This window comes from Castor canadensis, chromosome 8 (genome assembly GCF_047511655.1).
Source record: "Castor canadensis chromosome 8, mCasCan1.hap1v2, whole genome shotgun sequence".
NCBI classification, from domain to species: domain Eukaryota; kingdom Metazoa; phylum Chordata; class Mammalia; order Rodentia; family Castoridae; genus Castor; species Castor canadensis.
The window spans coordinates 91,590,456-91,607,907 of record NC_133393.1 but is presented as its reverse complement, the minus strand read 5'-3'; the positions used below and the strand labels follow the sequence as shown (position 1 = coordinate 91,607,907).

General features: G+C 37.9%; 1 protein-coding gene across 3 annotated transcripts in view; it reads left to right on the top strand.

Annotated features, from left to right (window-relative positions):
• Positions 1 to 14,351, top strand: part of Tespa1 (thymocyte expressed, positive selection associated 1) — a 35,350-nt gene extending 20,999 nt beyond the window's left edge. For 2 of the 3 annotated variants that reach the window (XM_020154855.2, XM_020154854.2), the window contains exons 10-12: positions 239 to 447; positions 924 to 1,687; positions 13,608 to 14,351. In XM_020154855.2, the coding sequence (XP_020010444.2) occupies positions 239 to 447; positions 924 to 1,687; positions 13,608 to 13,970 (1,336 nt within the window). In that variant the 3' untranslated portion in view covers positions 13,971 to 14,351. Of the gene's footprint in view, positions 1 to 238; positions 448 to 923; positions 1,688 to 2,836; positions 2,928 to 13,607 lie in introns of all 3 variants that reach the window. The other variant, XM_074083557.1, reaches the window with a different exon arrangement.
• The last annotated feature ends 3,101 nt before the right edge of the window (positions 14,352 to 17,452 follow it).

The window sequence follows — 17,452 nt, the reverse complement described above, 5'->3', positions numbered from 1 at the left end:
TTTTCGTCTGTAATAAATTGTACAAAGCACTGTGCTAAATTATTTTGTTCAGATTTTATAAGCAGATCTGGAATGTACTCCCCATGCTTCAGACAGAAGATTGAGGTTCATAGTAGCGAAAGCTTTTCTCAAAGTCACAGTGGAAGATAAAGAAATGGCCAGAAAGAAATTTCAGTCTCCTGATACTGTTATTAATATTTTGGATTAATGCATGTCTCAAAGTTGTCCCTTTTTTCAGTATCTCAGAAATCCTGGAACAGGTGCAAGAAGATGCAGAAGATGTTCTCTTCAGTCTAGGCTTTGGCCAAGAGGACCACAAAGATACATCTCGAATTCCTGCAAGATTTTTCACCAATCCTTCTCAGGCCAAGGGCATTGATTTCCAGCTCTTCCTAAAGGCCCAGGTGCAGAGGATTGAGATGGAGGACCCCTGTCTCATGTTGGCCAGTGAGTATTTGCATGCCCCACTTCTCTGCCAACCTTCAGTCATTCACAGCAGGGTTCAGTGGCTCTAAACCCTATTTTCTTTTGTTTAGTTTCACATTACCCTTTGTCTGAACTTAAGTTGTTCAGAAAAGTGGAAAACTTTGACATCTGCTTCTTTCTCTTGAAGAAATGGTCTTCAAGAGACCTCTGATCATTGTTGCTTCTCTTAGGTCTTCTTTCCTTCAGATGATCAAGTCAGCACAATGTCTTTAAATCTTAACCCATTCCTTATTTCCTACATGGAATATTTATTGGGGGATGGGACATCAAGAAATCAAGAAAGGGGACATCAGGTATCCAAAATCTAAACAGGAGAAACAACACTGGGGAGACTGGCAGCTTCTCTCTGAAGTTTTGGACAGGCTTTTGAAAGGTGAGATTTAAGAGGTAATTTTCTGATGAGTTCCCAAATCAACATGTTCAATGTTTGTACCCAGGCAGGTTTAAGCAAGTGCAAACACTGGCCGTCACTGCAGATGCCTTCTTCTGTCTCTACTCCTATGTCTCTAAGACACCTGTCCAAAAGTTCACACCATCCCACATGTTCTGGAATTGCAACCCAACTGATGTGCCATCCATCAGGATTTTGGTCCCAGAGACAGAACCCCAATCACCCAGAGATCGCCTCCGGAAAGCTATCTCCAAAATGTGCCTATATACAGGATCCCGAGATCAGATGTCATCATCCCACAACATCCCCAAAAGGAACAGTTTGGACCAAGTGGTGTGGGAAGTGATGGACAGAGTGAGAGGAGAGAAACTAGTTCTCCAGCAAGGCTCTGGATTTGGGCAAAGCCCCCAGGAAGATCCTGTGACTCCCATAGGAGATACAAAGCTGTCCACTTCTTCCTTTCCATTTGTCCAACACCCTAAGGAGGAAGCACAGCAAGAGATTCAAACTTTGAATTCTAACCCTAAGGTGCCTCTCAGTATACATTCTCTAAACAGAGTAGATCCACAGGGGAGCCCAAACTCCGCACAAGAGCTGTGGGATCTACAGGAAGCCAATTCAGCCAAGAATGAGACTGTCTGGAAAACAAACAGAGCAAGAAAGAGTCTATTTCAAAAGAGTTCCTTGGAAAAGACAGTGAAGTCATTGGACCTGTCCAACATCCAGCAGAAATGGAAGCAGATCCGAGACAGACCAGAAATGCACCAATCTCTAACCCAACAGCCTCAGGAAATCTTTTATTCAAAGGAGGTGAGTGGGTTGGAGATGAGGGAGAGGCTGGTAGAGAAAAGCTCTGGCTTGTTGCACAAAAGGTGAAGGAGAATGGTCCTTGAGTAAAAGAGTTCCTGATGTCCTGTCCTCACCAGATGTACCACTTTTTGAATTAAATTCAGAAGCTTATGGAAGTGTGTTAATAGAGGGGAAAAAGAGAAACAGCCCTGGTTTTTTTAAGAGGGTTCAGCATTCAAAGCTGCTTTTGTAATTCTTATCTGATCTCTATTGAATGCTCCCATGAAATACACCTGCCCTGATCATTTGTGGGGGTTTTCATAAAAGTACAAGTGGAGGTTAGCTGTACAAAATTTTATACACTGCTTAATATCATGTGCTTTTCTTCTACCTTAATAAATATGTAAGCCTTAGAACCTAGAAATATAGATTCCAAATCTTAGAAGTGTTATACTATCAGAATTTCTGTGCTAGAGGATGTTTGCGTGAGCAGAGCTTCTCCCTAGCCTCTGGCCTATCCCTTTCTCTTTCTATGTCCAGGCATATTCTGCATCATAAGGGACCTTGAATACCTAAGTGTGAGTACCCTAGCCTGCACATCCAAATGCCGCAATCCCTTACCCACACAAACAGCCATGCTTTGGTCATTGCTCGGGCCTAGGGATGTACAACCTAGTGGAGAGGTCTTCCCTTGAGAGAACAGACACAGTCGAAACCAGTTCAGATATCTGAACCCAGCTCTGGACCAACTGGCAACATATTTAGTGATTCTGGGTAATCAGACCATGTTCTAGAAGGGATAGTGCAGAATCCAGGTGGGCACATAATCTAAGTCCACTAACTCTTCATCCGTGGGCCCTCTATAACTTAGCACTCCTTTTACTCGGGTCTACAGATGGTGCTGCCATCAAGTGTTGGAGTCCCTTGGAAGAGCTCTCAAATCCTTGCTGCAAAGAGAAGCTGTGATTATTTGCAATATTATTTACATATGTGGTACCTCTCATTGAATGTAGAACTGCACCTCAGCTACTAGCTTCCTCACTACTGGGTCCCTGCCACCTCTCAAATACCACAGCCTCCTTCCCCTACAGCACCCTGCCACAGTGCACCTTCCCTGCCTGCCATCCCCTCACTGGCTTTGACTCAGTTCCGTTGATATCTTGGTTACAGACACAAAGCAGCAGTGAGGAGGAGAGCTGCTGGCCCAGCAGATCCACATACCCCCACTCCTCTCAGACATTTCCTGACAAAGACTCAAGAAGTAAGTGGGCTAATGTCTCAAGCAGTGGTTCTTAAATTTGTCTGCACATTGTAATCTTCTGGGGAGATTTTTTTAAACATACTCTTATTTTTTGGTGGGATTTGGAACTTAGGGCTTTGTGTTTGCAAAGGAGATGCTCTACCACTTGAGCCATGCCTCCAGTTCATTTTTCTCTGGTTATTTTGGAGATGGGGTCCCAGGAACTATTTGCCCAGGCTGGCCTCAAACTGCAGTCCTCCTGATCTCAGCTCCCAGGAAGCTAGGATTATAGGCATGAGCCACCAGCACCCAGCTTAAAAAAAAAACTTGTAATGAAAACTCCCATATCCTACAATTCTCATTTCATTGGAAGAGCATGGACATCATAGCTCTTTATTTTCTTAAGTTCCCCAGATGAGTCTAAAAAATACTTCTCTACATCAGTGCTTGAACTTTGTCATAGATCAGGATCTCCTAAAGGGCTCCTAAATAGCCGGACCTTAACTCAGAGTGTCTGATTGTTAAGTCTGGACCAGCCTGAGAATCTGCATGTTTTTGGTGGCACTGGGATTTGAACTTGGGGCCTTATGCTGGCTAAGCAGATGTTCTACCACTTGAGCCAAAACCCAGTCCTTTTTTTCTTTAGTTATTTTTTAAATAGAGTCTTGTGTTTTTCCCAAGGGTCAGCCTTGAGCCACAATCCACCTACTTATCCCTCCCCAGTAGCTGGGATTGCAGACACTCACCACAACACCTGGCTGATTGGTTGAGATGGGGGTCTCTCTAGCTTTTTTTCCTTGGCTGGCCTCAAACAGCAATCCTGTAATGTCTACCTCTCAAATAGCTGGAGAGTATACATTTTTAACAAGTTCCCAGATGATATTGATGCTGCTAACCTAATGATCATCCTTCAAGAAACTGCTGTCACAGAAGATTATATAGAATGTTAACATTTAAAGATCAGTTTCCATCCCAGACTTAATGAGTCACAATTTTATCAAGATCTTTAGGTTAAATAATGTATTTATACCCTGAAGTTTGAGAAACACTGCTGTTGCAGTTTTGTAATGGCAGTCTATATCCCAGTACCTGTTTTGGGTATGTTGTAATCAGCCCACATCATAACAACCATCCTCTTTGTATCTTGCAACCATGCTCATTTAGGTTCTGAGTTCCTTTATGCAACTAGAATCTGATGAACATAGCTTTTCCTCCCCTTCTCAAAGCAGGACAATGAAATTAAAATGCATTGTTATTGTTGCTGTAGATATGAGTGTCTTTAGTATCAACTCTTTCAGAGGTATCCTTTTCGACTTTGAAAAGTTTGCCCAGAAATTTACTATTTAAACTAAGTGGAAAGTAGTCTCTTTTACTTTTATCTACCTTTCTACTAGGACCACAGGAAAATAGCAGCAGGGATGCAGAGATTTTTTTTTCTCCAGGAAAGTAGAAATTGAAATCTTTCTGATTCATCAATGAATCTTGCATAGAGGTCCCTTCATTTTAGACATCTTGGTACTATCTTCTGCACTTCCTAGAGCAACAGTGTTTTGATTAGTGTTCTAAAATTTCAGTGTGGCTACCCCAAACGCACAGATCTTTGATTCTAACCCTTTTAATTGTAGTTCTCTGTAGTTTTGGGATGATAACCACTCTTCTTTCTCTTTTACCAATATCACACCTCTGAGTATATAGATGGTATGCATACACTTAGTCACTCACAAAAGTGGTAAATATCAGAAAGCAACAATATGCTATTTGTAGTTTTAAAAGTTTAGTATGTTGAGCTCTGTGTGAGGGTGTACACCTGTACTCCCAGCTATGCAGGAGGCTGAGGCAGGCAGATGGTGAGCTTGAGGCCAGCCTGGGCTACATAGCAGAATGCCATCAAAAACACATGTTTAAGATGGCTCCATTTTCTTCTCAGATCCATCAGATAAGTGGGGTCACAAGACAATCCATTGTCCTCCCACCTCCTAAATTGAAGAAACTGACAGGAAAATGCAGAGATTCACAATTTGCCTGAGTAGAAACTTCCCCAAGAATCAGTGCCAAAGTAGAAAAACCTTGACTGTTAACTGATGAATTGCTGGAGGCTCGGTCGGAGTGGACCAACCTGGGAGATAAAAACTCCAGGAGATCCAGTCATAGGGGGTTTCCCACACTTTTGTGAATTTTACCTCCAGGAGTTCAACCAGGTTCTCACAGTAAATATCAGAGAAAAATCCCTTCATCCTTCCAGCAAGGGAAGAAGAGTAAAATATGCCAGAGCACTCAATACTTCCCATCTTAACAAAATTAAGGGAAACCAATTACCCAGACTTTAACTAATTGGGGTTTTATTAGAGCCTAACTGACCTGGGGAAAGGGAAACACCCAGCTTCAGCCTCCTATCCATCCTGCATCATCAAAGTAGGAGGTGGGATTGATAGACATGTGAAACTCACAGTCCAGGACACAGGCTCTATAAAAGACTAAGACTTAATCATAGGACTACAGACCACCTTGTCTCCCCACTCATACCCCATCACTACATTGCTAAAGACCTATTTATAGCAATACCTTTTACCCACTATCACACATCTGGCTATCAAGAAAAACTTAAAAGATAGAAAAAACAAACATCAGAAAATCAGAATGCAATGTTATAGAGATGATTACTAGACTAGGAGTCTTAAAATAAGTATGATTCATGGATAAACTACACAGAAATATGGTAGAAAATGGAAATTTTAAAACAAGAATTAAAAATAAATGTTAAAGATCAAAAACCCTGTAACAGAAATGAAGAATGCTTTGATGGGCTTCTTAATGGACTGGACATAGCTGAGAAAAGAATTTGAGCTTAAAGGTATAGCAATAAAAACTGAAAACAAAGAAAATAAAGACTAGAAAAAGTCAGAGTAGAATATCCAAGAAATGTGGGGCAGTTACCAAGGTCTAACATATGGCATAATAGAAATTCTAGAAGATGAGATAAAGAAACAGAAAAAAATATTTGAAACAATAACGAATGACAATTTCTCTCAAATGAATGCCACACACTGAAGCACAGATCCAGGAAGCTTAGTGAACACAGATTAGGATACGTGCAATAAATAAATACATAGACATATTATTTCAAACTTAAGAAAAGAAAAACCTTGAAAGAAGCCAGAAAAGAAAAAATAGTTTGTCCATTGAGGAGCAAAGATAGAAAATACATCCAACTTATTCTCAGAAACTATGCAAGCAAGAAGAGAGGGGATGAAATATTTAAAATATTGAGGGAAAAGAAAAACCCCACCAGAATTTTGTATTCCATGAAAATTTCTTCAAAATCAAAAATAAAATAAAAACATTCTTAGACAAACATAAAATGAGGACATTTGTTGCCGACATACCTAACTTGCAAAAGTGTTTAAAGATATTCTTTGGAGAGAGAGAAAAAATGATACAGGTAATAAACAGATATACATAAAGAAATGAAGAGTATCAGAGAAGGAATAAGTGAAGCTACTGTTTGTATTCTTGATTGACCTAACAGATACTTTTTTCAAAATAAGAACAGTAATGTATTGCTATATTTGTATTACTGTTGTACTTACACATAAGTGAAATAAATGACAGAATGGTACAAGGGACAGCAAGGAAGAATTAGGATTACTTTATTACTATGAGTACTTATACTACTCATTAAGTATACAGTGAAAATGGAGCTGGATTGGTTGTAAACCAATATATTGTAAACAATATACATTTTTATAGTAGGGAAACTACTATAAAAAGAGGAAATAAGAAGAACTAATATATAACAAAGGAAAGAAAGTAGAGTCTTATAAATGTTTAATTAGAAACACAAAAGGTAGAAAAAGAGTGGAGGACAAAATGTGTACCAAAGAACAAAGGTAAGCATGATAACAAGTATCAAATAAGTTAAAACAACTATACAAAAAATCACTTTGAACATCAATGTTCTAAATGCACCATTTAAAAAAGAGATTTTCAAAGCAGATCAAGAAACAAGACCCAACAATCTGTTGTGTACAAGAAACTCATTTTACATAAAGACACCTACGTAGATTAAAAGTATATGGATAGAGAAATGTATACCATGGTAACATCAAAAACTATCAGAAGTAGCTATATTTAATTTCAGATGGAGAAGACTTTAGAACAATGAAAGAAATGTAAACTAAAACCAATGTAAGCAGAAGAAAAAAATTAATTTAATTAATTTATTTATTACAACAGAAGTCAATGAAATCGAAAGCACAAAACTGGTACAGAAAATCAGCAAAACCAAAAACCTGCTCCTTGGAAAAGGTCAATAAAATCAATAATCCTCTACCCAGGGTAATTAAGAGAAAAAAAGACTGAGCATGAATTACTATCAGAAATGAGAGACATAACTATAGGTTCAATAGACATTAAAAGGGTAAAAAAGGCACAAATCCATGCCCACAGATTTGTCAACCTAAAAGAAATATACTGATTCCACCAAAACTCACATAAACATAGGCAATACAAGTAGTTTTATGCCTATTAAAGAAATTGAATTAAAAATCAATTGAATTAGACAGAAAGCAAAAAGCCCAATTGGCTTTACTGGTGAATTTTGCCAACTACTTAAGAAAGAAATTATACCAACGCATAAAATATTAGCAGATCAAAACTTACAGTACTTCAAAAGACTTATACACCATGATCAAACAGAATTTACCTCAGGTATGCAATGGGATCTCAACATTTAGAAAAATGTAATCAACTCGCAATGAAGAAAAGAAAATCACATACTCAAATCAGTAGATGCACAAGAAGCACTTAACAAATCCCAACATCCCTCCATGATAAAAATTCTTAGAAAACTTGAAATGGACAGGAATTTCCTCAACTTGATAAGCAATATTGATTTAAGAAAGTTACACCTAATTTCATACATAAAGGTTAGAAGCACAAAACTTTCCTGCTAAAATCAGGAAGAAAACAATTATGTTCCTTCAACATCACAGTGGAAATTCTAGTTAATGAAAGACAAGGAAAGGAAATATAAGCTTAACAAGGCAGAAAAAAATTGTCTTTGTAAAAGACACAATCATCTGTGTACAGGATTCCAGTCAACTACAATAACAAAAACCAAACTCTTAGAACTAATAAGTGATCGTAGTGGGATTGGAGGATATAAAAAGTTAATATATAAAACTCAATTGTTTTCTTATTTGAATTTGAATGTGTTTGAATTTGAAATTTAAAACACGTTTCCACATATATTGGTACCCCAAACTGAAATACTCTAGTACAACTCTAACAAAATATGTACAAGATTTATACAAGGAAAACTATGAAACTATTATGAAAGAAATCAAAGGAATACTAAATAAATGGAGAGATATTCCAAGCTCAAGATGTCAGTTCTTTTGGTCTATAAATTAGATGGAATCCCAATCAAAACCGTAATACATTATTTTATATGTGTTAACAAAATGATGCTGACAGTTGTATGGAAAGCCAAAAGACCAAGAATAGACAACATATTATTAAAGAACAAAGATGGAGTACTGACATCACTAAACTTCAAGAATCACTACAAAGCTACAATAGTTAAGACTATGTAGTTTTTGTTAAACCAATAGATGAAAGATCAGTAAAAAAGAATAGAGAATCCACAAACAGACACACATAAATTTAGTGAAGTGATACTTGGCAGAGGAGCAAATAATGCTAGAACAACAGGACTTCCATATGCAAGAAAAATGAATTTAGACAGACTGTACACATATTATGAAAATGAACTCAAAATAGATCACATACCTAAATGTAAAATGTAAAACTCCTAGAAGATAATGTAGGAGAAAACCTGGATCACCTTGGGTTTTTGGTGATGTTTCAATACAATACCCAAGTCTTGGACCATGAAAGAAAGCAAATGGTAAGTTGAATTCATTAAAATTAAAAATTTGTCCTCTGCAAAAGACACTATGAAGGAATGAAGAGACAAACCACAGAAGGGAGAGAGTGTTTGCAAAAGATGTATTAGATAAATGGCTACTCTTCAAAATATACAAAGAACTCAAAGTTCAACAGTAATAACATGAACAACCTGATTTTTAAAATGGGCCAACAGCTTGAACAGGCACCTCATCAAGGATAAATCAATGGCAGCAAGGAGATAACAAAATGCCCCACATTATATATTAGGGAAATGCAAATTAAAACAACAAAGAGATGTCCCTATACACCTGTTATGATGACCAAAATCTGGAACACTTACACCACCAAATGTTAATGAGAATATGTAACAATAGGAACTCTCATTCATTGCTGGTGGGGATAGAAAATGGTATAGTCACTCTGGAAGACAGTTTGACGGTATCTTAAAAATGTAAACAGACTCTTACCATATGTTCCAGCAATCATACTTCTTGGTATTTACCCAAAAGAGTTGAAAACTTAATATACACAGAAAAATTTGCACATGTATATTTATAGCACCTTCATTCATAATTATTGAAACAAGATGTCCTTCAGTAGTTGAATGGATAAAAACACCACAATAATAAGACAATGGAATTTAATATTGAATAAATTCAGTTTTAAAAAGAAATAAGTTATCAAGATATAAAAAGACAGATGAAACAAATACATATTGCTAAGTGAAATAATCCAATCTGAAAAGGCTGTGTATTGTTTGCTTCCACCTTTATGACATTTTGGAAAAGGAAAACCTATAAAGACAGTAAAAAGATCAGAGGTTGCCAAGGGATAGACAGGAAGGAAGAATGAAAAGGCAGAGCACAGATTTTTAGGGTAGTGAAACTACTTTGAGCGATACAATAATGGTTAATTCATATCATTATGCATTTGTCCAAACCCATGGAACTTCATCACCAAGAGGGAACTTGAATATAAGTTACGGAACTTGGGTGATGATGTCAGTGTAGATTCATCATTAATAACAAATGTACCGCTATGCCCAGGGATGTTGGTAACATGGGGGGCTGTGCATACATGGAGGCAGTGTATGCATGGGAAATAGTTGTCCTTTTGCTCGATTTTGCAGTGAACCTATAATTGCTTAAAAATAAAGTATATTAAAAATAAATTAGTAATGAGCAATCAAATACCTCATCCATACTAATTCAATGATCTTTAGGAAATCAGTTAACTTTGATTTTGTTCTTTGTAACAGGAAAATAAGATATTTGCACATATACCTGTACTTAGACTATATTATTGCATAGAGTTTTAACACAAGATAGAGAGTATCTGCTGAAGGAAATATAACATCGGAATAACAATAATGGTGTCATAGATGATACTGAATTTTAGAAAAGGTAATCCTGGACATAAAACACTTAGTAGTTCTCAAGTGTGGAAAGCATTTTAAAAGTCACTATTTTCTGCAATCCGCCCAACAAAGTTCAATATAAATCTCTTAGTTTGGGGACTGGACATGGTTGTTTGATCTTCTTTTGAAGCTTTACTAGGGTATTTGTTAGGTATCAATTGCTGCATAACCAAAAATGGAATTACTTAAAGAATGGTCCTGAGTTGTCTGGTACATTTTTTTTGCATTGCTCCTGTATTCATTTATGCCACTGCATTTGGCTGATGGCTTGATTGGAAGGATTAAAATAGGCTGTATAGCCAGGCATGGTGGTACATGCTTGTAATCCCAGAACTCAGGAGAGAGAGACAGAAGGATCCATAATTCCAGGACAGCTTAGGCTGTACAGCAAACCCTTTCTCAACAAAGAAGGGCCCACCTATGTGTCTGGTACCTTGGTACTGAATGACAGCTGAGTATGTCATCCTTCAATACCTACCCTGTCTCTCTTACATGGAAATTCAGTAAAAACAATAGCTGCAATAATTCTTTGGAAAGTTACACACTATTCCTTCTACATAGCAACCTTGGTTCAGAAATATGGAAAACAGACTATTTTTTTAATGAAGAAGCAAAATCAAAGTATACAAAAGGCATATGAGATGGGAGGAATGTTGGGACCATCTTTATAAACAGTCTATTGCAGACAATAAGAAATATCAAAAGGCTTTATTTTTCACATACTCAGAGTAAATTCTCACTTGAAATCTCATTCAAATTCAGTCACAGAGGACAAAATTTGAGAAGGAAATTCACTCCTAGACTGACCAAATCCAAATAGAAAATGTGTAGTATATATTTCACAGCTAGATTACCTTGCCAAGAGTTAAATTTGCTCTAGAATACAAAGCTTTGCTTTAGTGTTATTTGTCCAGCAGATGTCAGCCTCCCACAAAAAATACCAAGATGTCCAGCAAAGCAGGCTCTGCAGAATCAATACAGCTGTGGCTTTCTGGGAGAATCTATGCAATGCCCAGTGTGCCACCTCTTCTCACAGAACTGTCTACACTTTGCCTACATTTCAACATTCAAAAATATTAAAATTGACTTGTGAGGGAGTTATACATTTCAAGTAAACTACTAGATTTATTTTCTGCCGATGTATTGGGATTTCATCCCAGCGAGGGAGATTGTGCTTACAAAGTCTTCATTTCCATGATTCTAAGGCACACATTTTTTTCCACATTTTAACATGCCTGCAGTCAAGATGTATCTTACAGTTGATGGTGTCAGCCAATTGTCATTTTTGCCTTCTTATGTAGACTATAAAATAATTAGGAATTTTATCAAAGGTGGTTTATCAGATTCAATGAAATACATTAACTTTAGAAACAAAATGTGCTAATCTCAGGTACAAGATAAAAATATTTTATAAATTACCCTTCTTTGATTACCTAGAAGAATAAGAGACCTCCTCTGAGGCAGTCTTCTGCTGAGTCTTCGGTCCACAGTAGTTCAGAAATTATTCTAGTGTTGCATGAATTTGCTTAATTATCTTTTTAAAAACTATAAACGATCTCTCTCAACCCAGTCCTTTTTCATCCTTTAAAAGATCACAGGAAGGTGAGGTAGCTATGAAAAGAGGTTAGTGCTATCAAAGTTAACTCCTGTGTGGCAAATATGGCATGGGGGAAATTCACTAACCAGCATCAAAGGCAGGGCTAGGTGGAACAGTTCCTCAGATGTACTGAGAAAGTCCCACTCTGCATCTTCAATCTCAATTTCTTATAGAAAATGGTAATTTCCCCATTACAGGTGTGAATCAATCACCAGGTGTTAATCTACTTGCTGTCTCCTGTGGGAGGGATGTGAGCATGTATAGGAAATAGTAGCAACACTGAGCTGGCTACAGTGTTCAACTGGATGTTTGTGTGTTGCCTAAAGATACCCAGGTGCATAGGTGAATAGGAGTTAGAATCCAGTCATACTGAGCTTGTCATAAATAATCTCAAGGGACTTCATCTTCTAAGAGGGAGTTCCCTTTTTTTCTAACTGATCAGCATAAGGCAAATGCCTTTCTGGAATTAGCACTAGGACACCATTTTGTTAAAAGAGGACCTTCCCTCCCATCCAGTAGCTTGTTTCCTCCCACTTTCTCATTCAGTCCTTTGCCAAAGAAGAGGTCTTCATTGTCCTTCAAGATCCTGGGAATGGATGACTCTCATCATTCCTCATAATTTATACCTTGCTCAAGAATTTCAAATTCAGAGCCCTTTCTACTGATGCCCTATTGCTAGAATGTAAAGCACTTGGCCTCTGCCACATTAAGACTAGGCAGAGCCAAGGGAAAGGTTTGGTTTTTGGTTCTGTTTGTTTCTTTGGTCAGCTCTTCTAGAGGCAGTGGGAGATAAGACAGGAAGGATTAGCTGAGAAAGCTGGGGTAAGGCACAGGACAAAGAAGAAAACTAATCTTTGATATCCACAAATGGTGGATAACCGAAAACACTGTTTTGTACTTACTGGAGCTATGTGAGCAACTACAGCATTTCTCTTTGATGTGAGATTTTACCATATAATAATATAACAATTAAATGAAATGATTGCTTCATGTCAGACACAATCCTTAGCACTTCAGGATTTTAAAAATCATTTTATCCTTATAAAAAAGACTTTTTTTTTTCTGGGACTGGGGTTGGAACTCAGAGCTTCACACTTGAAAAGAAGGCACCCCTAAAGCAGGCAAAAAAAAAAATGGTAGGTGGGAATACAGTTCTATGGGTTATTTGCAGAGGAAGTAAAAAAAGAATTGTCCAGTGGTTTGTCTTCTTTTGTTGTGGGGTCATCACTGAATAAAGTGAGGCAGAGAAATTGAAGAACATAGTAAAAATGTGAGATTGACCTATTGAGAATGACAACAGAAATGTTTATTAACAGAAACATACATTGGTAGTGGAATAGGTGAATTATGTCAGGCTAAGCTCATGCTGAAGAACATGAATTGGAGGTAGTTTTGTGATTTTCTATGACAACGTTCAGTAATCCTTACAAATGAACATAAAAGAATAATGACAAAAGTATAAACTTTTATAAGAATAGAAGAATAAGGTGGTTAAGTCTTTCAAGAATCTCTCTTCATGGTGAGAAAAGCAGAAAACCTAAGCCACATGACTTTGTTGCTGCTGATGCTGTTAAAACTTTAAATATTATTCTTTTAAAAACATTTTTGTGGCCCTGGGAATGGAATATAGGTCCTTGGGCATGCTAAGCAAGTGCTCTACCACTGAGCTACATAACCAGCCCTAAATTCTACTTATAATATGGGAAACATTTCCACCAAGCTCAGTACTCAAAGTTATGCCAAAAATGGGTGTGTTTCTTTTAAATTCCCATTGCAGGCTTTCTCCACCACACCACCACCACATGATGGAAGAGCAGCAAGTCTATTCCCACCTCTCCTTGAAGGAAGTTTGTACCACCCTCAACATGCAACCTCTGCTCCTTGGAGCTCCACACCCTTGAACTCAGTAGAGAAAGGCAGCATGGTACACCAGGAAGAAGACCAGATGGAGAGAGCTGGATTATGTACCCAGTGCTGGTGGGAGCTGCATGCATGCACAGAGAAAGACCTTAACCACATAACTTCATTTCCCTGTGCATTGATGTCTCATGATATGGACAGGAATAAACTGGATAAAGACTTAAACTTCTCCCATGTTTTGACAATGCTGAAGACAGTTGAAAGATTTAAGGAGGATTAATTCTAGGGATCCAAGGTTGCTACTGAAATGCTCTCAGAGGGCTCAAACTAAAAGGAAGGAGAAATCCTAACTTCAGCCTCAAAACCTTTGGTACAACTCCCTGAAGGATTCCCTCTGGATCTCTATCCATTCTTATACACCCCTAGTTTAATTCCAGAAAATCTCCCACAACACCAGAGTCCTATTTTTTTTCTTGAAATCTTACCCAAAGAGATTGATTTAGGGCCTCCCACTTAAGCACAGATCCTCTCTACCCCAAATGTTGTGTCTTCATAAGAAAATAGATGAGCTGGCTTCAGGGTCCTTCCTCTTGGCCTACCCAAAAAACTCACAATATTTTCTACTGGAAAAAAATACAAATAAAAATATTTTTTAATTGTACCATGCTCTGTTTGTTTGTTTGTTTGTCACTATGTAGCCCATGCTTGCCTGGACCTTTTTATGTAGTCCAGGCTAACTCCAGCTCTCTATCCTCATACTTCCACATCTTCAGACTGGGCTCATAGGCACATGACACCATGTCTGGATTATGGCATGTTTTTAAAGGTATTTTTTAAAAGCTGAGGTTTTTTGGAGAGAAACATGTTCTGCTTGCTGAAAAGACTTGAGCACGTTCAGCACTATGCTGGGTTGTATGTGGTATAAAACATCTCAGACATACTTCTCCCCCATGAAAATTTTAGAATGGGAGAGGTAAGATACACATTTCCAGTAATGTATTACTTGATCACCTAATAAACTACAAGAATGTGAAGACCAGAAGAGAGGAATTGGAGGAAATTTGAAGGAAATCACAATCATGAGTGTAAAAGTACAAAATCACATCAGACATGCCAAACAGGAAGAAGTTGATTACTGCTAGTAATAGCAGAGGAGGGCAGAGATTATGTCTGGATATTGAGTGATAAGTGAAAAATTCTGTGATGGATGTTGTAAATTTAATTACAAGTGGGAAGATAGAAAAAGGGAGAGACAAGGGAGTTAATTACCTAACCTCTCTGGGCTAAACCAACAACAACAACAAAAATAAAAAGCTATTCCACATTTCCAAATGTATATAAAAAAACCTTTAGGAAAAAACCCAGGTAAACATGCACTAGGCACAGTCACATTCTACTTACAATCCAAGCCAATCCAGAAGCAGGAACTACTTTACCTTGGGGACTGTCCCCAATCCCAAAACTTGGTCCTATTTGGATTATCTTCTCTTTTGTGTATATAGCCAATGTAGGTACAATGTAAACAATTTATGCCTTCCCTTCCCCAATTTTTCTTTTAAAATGCTCTTACCTCTAAATCTAGCAGACATGTTTCCAAGTATTGTGTAATCTTGCTTCTGTTAGTAAAGAAAACTCATCCAGCTTTTTATGGCTGGCACCTGTAATGGCTCAATAAACCCTTTCAGAGATCTCTCAGTCTCAAGAGTTAGGGTTCAACACAAGGTAAGCACAGTACTTAAAGGGCTGGATAATTTTTAAGTGCAGAATTGGAGGCCATCTGTGTTTACTGGCCTTACTCAAAGGGAAACTCTCTTGTCTTCATGACAGGAAATAGTTTAATAGCTTGGAAGGCCCCTCACATTCCTCCACCCTAGGGCCCCAACTCTTCCTTCCCTACCACATTACCTGCAAAATGGGACCTTACCTTCAGTAATGTTTACCTTCAAAGAGATAGTTCTCAGATCCTAGAGAAAGACACTCCTGGATTTCAAAACTGGAAAAAGACTGGAAGAAGAGTTGAAACTCCAAAGGATAAAGGACTTCCAATAAATTTTCTTAAGTAAATACTTTAAGAGAGCTCAGAGGTCTAGAGTCCAAGAATAAATCTGTTTCCTCAAACTGAGGGGAACTGAAAAGCTGTCTTGGTGACAAAAGAGACTAGAAAATTATTTCATATAAAGAGCCCAGGAGACTGAGAGATAAGGAACAAGCCAGGCAGGCAGAGAAAGGGTCTAACAACTAATTGAGAGTCACACAATAAAATAAAGTAAGAAAGTTAATCACAGAATGTTTTTCATTCTTGTTTCTCCATAAAGCAAGTGTTCCAGAATGGGAGAGCAAAACAAGATAAGGCTCACTATACAAAAGGAAGGCGCAAACAAGAAGCACTTTCAGGACTATTCCAGAGTTTGAAAACGAACTCTTTCCAAACTCTATTGTTCACTCAGAACATGGCAATAAAAGGAACCAATAAACCTGCATCCATTCAATAACTAGTAGGCATTTGAAATTAAGTAACACCTTACTCTGGCAAAGCCCCTAGACACCACAGAGTCATTGACAACCCATTCAGAACCCCTCCCTTCCATGGGAGCTTCTATTCTTTCACTTAATAAACTTTCCTATCTCTATGCTCATCCTTAGTTATCCATGGAGCTCATTCTTTGATTTCATGAGACAAAAACCCAGAATGCTAACTCTACTTCTGGCTAAACACCTAAACCAACAAGGTTGAGTGGAGGCTTTCAATCCTATAGAAAGCTCCTGATAACTACGCAGTGAAGCAATTCCTACACCCAGAAGCTATTACTGAAAACTAAAAAGGATAAGTGAAGGTATGTAGGAAGTGTCTCCACCTGAAGGTGGGATCGCCTTCTGGAAGCAGGGTATGGCCAATATGAACTTCATTCTTTCCTAGAGGCTTCCTCAGGCTCTAGGTTCTCAGACTTCACATCCTAGGAAGAGTAACTGATAAATTCATGCAAGCAATAACAGGAATCAAGAGAGAAACAATGCATCTTTCTTCCCTCCCATTCCCAGTACAAAACAGATTTTGAAGAACTGAGATGCTGAATCAGATACCTTTGAAGAAGGTTCCATTATTAGCCCGGGAATCAAAGTCCTTCTTTGGAAACCAAGGAGGGCTATAAGCAAATACAATGGAATAGCCCCTTGGAAAGTTCAAAACCAGTAAACACAACTAAAATGTAAGAGTTAAGAAGGATTTATTACTTACAGCAAGTGAGGAGTGCACTGGAGATAATACTCAAAGCAGTACCTCCCCAAACAAAGAAAACAATAATAGGCTTTTATCGGGGAAATTCATATATATTCATATAGGAAAGATATCATCACATGTAGGACTGTGGACAATTCTGCTCAGGCTCAGTCCAAGGTCATGCTTCCTATGTTCAAAAATGACAGAGGGCACTGCTTTCTGAGAGGAGAAATTAGTGTTATAATGACCAAAGTTTAGTATTGGGTCTGGGAATCTAAAGGACAAATGAGTGAGTATCCCATCCCCCATGGAGAGCACTATGAGCCCTGCACCCTGAGAAGAAGTTATAAATCTGCATTCCTGCACCCTGAGGAGGAGATATGTGGTCTCATAAATCTACCACAGGGCTGATAAACAGAATGCTCTCAAGGTTGTTCCCCCAATAAGGGGCAAACAGACTAGTTCATTTAAGAGATCCTGCACATGCAAATCTATGGCCAATGGAAAAAACCCCACCAAACTCCTACCCTAACCCAGAGTTAAAG